At 41.1% G+C, this 4,778-nt stretch overlaps 1 protein-coding gene across 1 annotated transcript; it reads right to left on the reverse strand.

The window, feature by feature from the left end:
• Nucleotides 1-2,874: 2,874 nt before the first annotated feature.
• On the reverse strand, nt 2,875-4,256 carry hrh2b (histamine receptor H2b; the record flags this gene model as incomplete). Its single annotated transcript, XM_079172118.1, has 2 exons — nt 2,875-3,351; nt 3,636-4,256. 2 exons carry the CDS (start codon nt 4,254-4,256, stop codon nt 2,875-2,877), a joined length of 1,098 nt encoding a protein of 365 aa, XP_079028244.1.
• Nucleotides 4,257-4,778: the final 522 nt, after the last annotated feature.

Raw genomic sequence — 4,778 nt, forward strand, 5'->3', positions numbered from 1 at the left:
TGAGCATAGTCAGGTATGGCATGTCAGCACAGTATGGCAATCTGTCTGTGCAGGTCAAATCTAAGCTTGCTCGTCTGGTACAGACTGCCATGAAGGTTATGAGGAAGAATGAACGAGAGTCAATATACGAGCAGTCTGTTCTCAGGTAAGCACAGGGAGTGTTGTCTGATCCATCCCATATAGTCTGCACTAAAAAAAAAAGTGGAATTTACGTTTACATGAAAGTATGAAAATGTAACATGTCAACATTAGTATTTTTGCATTTGTATTTAATATTATATTCAAGTATTGCAAGCAAATAACTAGAAGCTGGCTGCCCAATGTAATGTAAGTTCATTTTACCAGACTTTAACAATCCCTTAATAAAATATCTAGTAGTTTCATGCAGTTTTTATTAATATCTTTAAAAAATATTGATTGCTGATCACAATGTTTTTTGCATCTCATACAGTTAAAAACCTATTCAAGAGTTGAAAGAGAAGGCCTGCGTTGTTCACAATTGATGAGGCAAGTTACTTTTTAGTTCAATGGCAATACCTCTGTGGTGGTCTGCAAAGCAAATGATATCATCGCCTATCATAAGAGACCTGCTGAGAAAGCGAGTCAAACCAATTCAAAATGGATGTTTTGGCTCTTATGTCAAAAATAAGATGTCACACACCATACAGTTGTAATGTTTTATGTTATAACATTTGCTTAAACATTTTTTTAAATTAGTCCAAAGTATCATTTTTTTCAGTGAGACGTAAACATTTTCCTTTTTTGTTGCTTCAACCATTGTTTGACCTTAATGCAGATAAGGGGAGGTGTGTTCATGTCTTTCAGACGTGAAGAAATTCTTAGGTCAACATGTCCCAGGACTCTGTTTAGTGATTAACTGCGGTTATTCTCTGGCCGCAATTCGAAAAATGAAACCATCCCCAACTTTTGGTTTGGCTGCACTTCGCCACAAAGCGAGAAAAGATTTCCATAGACATTGCATGGCAGCTCACCGCAGGCTCTGGTGTGTTCTCGGCGTAATAAACACATTGTATCTCATTTAATCAGTATACAAACAGAAATGGAAAGAAAAATTGTATCATGGAATTTAGTGCTGTTTCTTGGCTGGGAGCAGAGACTCTCTGGAGTCTTGATGTCGCTTTGACAGAGCCAAACAATGGAGACTCCAGGAAGTCACCTCTAGAACTGAGATGTTATTTTGAATTGCACAGTAGTTATTGCAGCGGTGTAAACAACTCATGTATTTTACCTTGGCTGTCTAAGTCAGGCTTGATACATGTAAATACAGCCATAGAGCCTCCTCTGATGGACTTCAGCAAGTTTTATAGAGGAAACTCTTTCACTTTCAGACCTTTACTGTGCATGCGATGAGCCCAACATGAATGGGAGCAATATTACAATTTCCTCCTCCTCAGTTCAGAGGACTCAGCTGCATTTAATGCCTATAAATGGTCCCGAAACCTACACTCTCACTTTTCTTCTTTTTTTTTTACTCCTCTGCCACTTGACCTGAAAAAGAGTCAATACTTTTTAATTACTTCCACTCTACATATCACTCTGCAGCTGCTGGCTTGATCGCTTCCAGGTTCAAACCTTATATTGGCGAGGCGCGATCTAATGTCTCCTCCTCAGCAGCATCCCCTGTTCTGCGAGGTTGAGGTCACCAATTCATCCCAATAGAATGTCATTCCCTTTCCCTGCTTCAGCCTATCAACCTACTTCAACCATCATCCACAGCAGCAAGGCCCAAATTAAATTCTAATTAGAATCGTGCTCAGCTTGCCTTGCCTTTTCACTGACAGTGCTTGAAAACCATTTCCATCTGCACATAACCATTGAAGATTTTCTTAAATCATTACAAGGACCAAATAAAGCCGACTCAATACTATTATGTATTATATAGTACAGTGTGTTCAATATATTGAAAGGCTATTTTCAAGTAAAAAGAGTGAAAGTATAGCAATATAAAATGATTTACTGATTTATTTTATTTTATTAAATATGTTCAGAAGGTAATGAATAAAAGAATATAGAATAAACAGGTTTGTTAAATACATAAAAATAAAATGTACTATACTGCTTTTGAATGAAGAAATTATGTACTTGATTAGTTATGAAATTAAATGAAATAAAAGCCATTTAATATGGCATCACATCAGTGTGCTTTCTTTTCAATTTCTTTTACCTTAAAGTTATCTGTCTTTTTTCAATTAGGCTACAGTTACAATCCTCATCTTTTGTCATACTCATCTTATATCACTGAACACAGACTTCAGTGGGTTTCAGTGTCAAGACATTTAAACCGTTGATGTCTATGCACGAGTGAGTCAATGTGAGGCAGTGCTTGTCCAGTAGTCTTCAAAATAAATCAGACTTCTCAGGAGCAGCTTCACGATGAATCATGTGACTTCATTAATGCAACTGGTCCTCCTCATAACTCAGGCGGTTGTGTGTGGCAGTTATGCACAAATACTGAAATACACTTGACTTATCCAGTTACATGTCAAATACACATGCTGGTCATTTATTCACTTTCACTGGCAGGGTTGAGGGGAGAGAAAATAATGAATGTGCAAACTTTTAACCACCTTTGTCTCCATGCGGCTTGCTGGTAAACTTACTGAGTCATCTATTCATTCCACTCCGCTCTGCTCTGCCTGCTCTTTATTTTGAATTACACTGTATGCAATACAAACCTGTCTAATAAGCAGACATATGAGTACTGTGAACTGCATTGATTATTATTGTTATTAACACACGCACATTGGATTACTTCATGCACTACTTTTGTGTCCGGTACACTTGCAATCATCATATTTTGCCTTTAGTTTTACAAAAAATGGATTATCTTTGGCACCGCACATCCATGGCATTTCACCGTGGCACATCAGGGATACCACTTCTCTCATGTGGAGTGAGGCTCTTCCCCTCAGTTTCTTTATTAACTATGTCTGTATGTTTCTCAGACCGTTTGACCCTTTGTCCATCAGTAAAGGTAATGTGTTTATGCACGGACGAGCGAGTACGCTGCAGTTTTCTGTGAGACAGCCCTCTGCAGCGGAGCAGCTCTCCATAGGCCTTGCGGAAATCCCTGTTGAAGGCCGGATACAGGATGGGGTTAAGAGCTGAGTTAAAGTAGCCCAGCCACAGGATGACAGAGTTAAGTGTGTTAGGGGGGTTCGTCTTTCCCTTTATGGCCATGCAGGTGAAGAGGGTGAAGTAGGGGAACCAGCAGATGACAAAGGCCCCCAGCACAGCTGCCAGGGTCATTGTAGCTTTGTGCTCCCGGGCTATGGCTGCAGTTGATGCTGTGCGCGCAAATGATGGAGTGGCAGCACGAATACGCCGCACCTTGAAAAGATCAGTTGAGAAAAGGTTAGAGCGATAGAAGATGAGATAAGCTTGCTTGCTTGATCTGATGATGAAAGGATTTAACTCAGCAACATGTGAATATGACTCTGTGAATGCTATTTCAATGGTTTGTCTTCACTAATATGCAGATCACTAATAAGAAATCATATTTAGTCTTCATTTCCAAAGCAGCAGCCTCAGACAGATGCAAAAAGCAATGAATGCATTCAATTATGACCTTTTACCCACCTCTGCATGTTCTGCAAAATGAAAACAACACTGACCTGTTCTCGTGCCACTCTGAATATGCAAAGATACATTCCACACATAAGCAGCAGAGGCAGGTAAAACGTGCCAAAGGCATAAATGAGAACATAGTTGTTATTCCACTCAAACTGGCAGTAGAGTCCCTCCTTGACCTCATCCCCCATGCCCCAGTCCAAGTGCTGCACTCTGTAGTCCGCCGTGTTCCAGCCCAGGTGGATGGGCACGAAGGACACAGCTAGTGACAAGGCCCAGATGGCGATCATGGCCAGTGTCACCCTCAGAGGGGTAACTCTCCGGGAGTAGCTAAGGGGAGCTGAAATGGCTAGGTATCGGTCCACGCTGATGGCCATCAGGGTCAGGATGGAGGAGGCGCACAGCATGACATCCAGTGAGAGGTAGATGTTACACAGAGTTCCTCCGAGGGGCCAATTTCCACTGCTCAGCTCCACGGTGGCAGAAAAGGGAAGCACCAACAGGCCTAGCAGGAGATCTGTCACTGCCAGGGACACCACAAAGCAGTTAGCGATGCGCCACAGCCGACGACTGAGCCCCACAGCCAAACACACCAGCACGTTCCCAGCGATGGTCAGAATGATAAAAGACACCAGAACCAGCCAGCGGAGAGCTATGGAGATCATGGTGACCTGCTCCTCGGGCACTGGGTTACGCACGGACACAGTGCTGCTGCTGTTGTTATCTCAGGAGAAAATGTTCATCCACTCGTCAGACAATTCTTAGCATGTCTCTTTTTCATAAAGGTGATCATGTTCAGGTGTAGATCACACACAAAGCACTTCCCAGCCATCTTTATTACCCCCAGTGCCAGTGCTGTAAACACTTCCCTGGGGAAGTACAAGAACAATTGTTATTACTTGAAAATTCAGGTCACCCTATAAATGACATTAGTGTATTTCAAAGTAGTAAAAGAGCAAATTACAGTCTCCCTACTTTTCTGTTATCTAATATAACAAAACAAAAAAAATAGGCTACAGAATATATTCCATGAGTGACATGGCTTAAATGACAACTCTAAAATGAGTTCCTCGCTCTTAATAAATGTACTTACAGATTTACTTTTCAATGCAAAATGTAACAAAACGCAATGAATCACAAACTGTACACTTATCTTCATCCCATTCATAAAGGAACTAGGACAACAG

Source organism: Pholis gunnellus, assembly GCF_910591455.1.
Source record: "Pholis gunnellus genome assembly, chromosome: 13".
In the NCBI taxonomy this organism is placed as follows: Eukaryota; Metazoa; Chordata; class Actinopteri; order Perciformes; family Pholidae; genus Pholis; species Pholis gunnellus.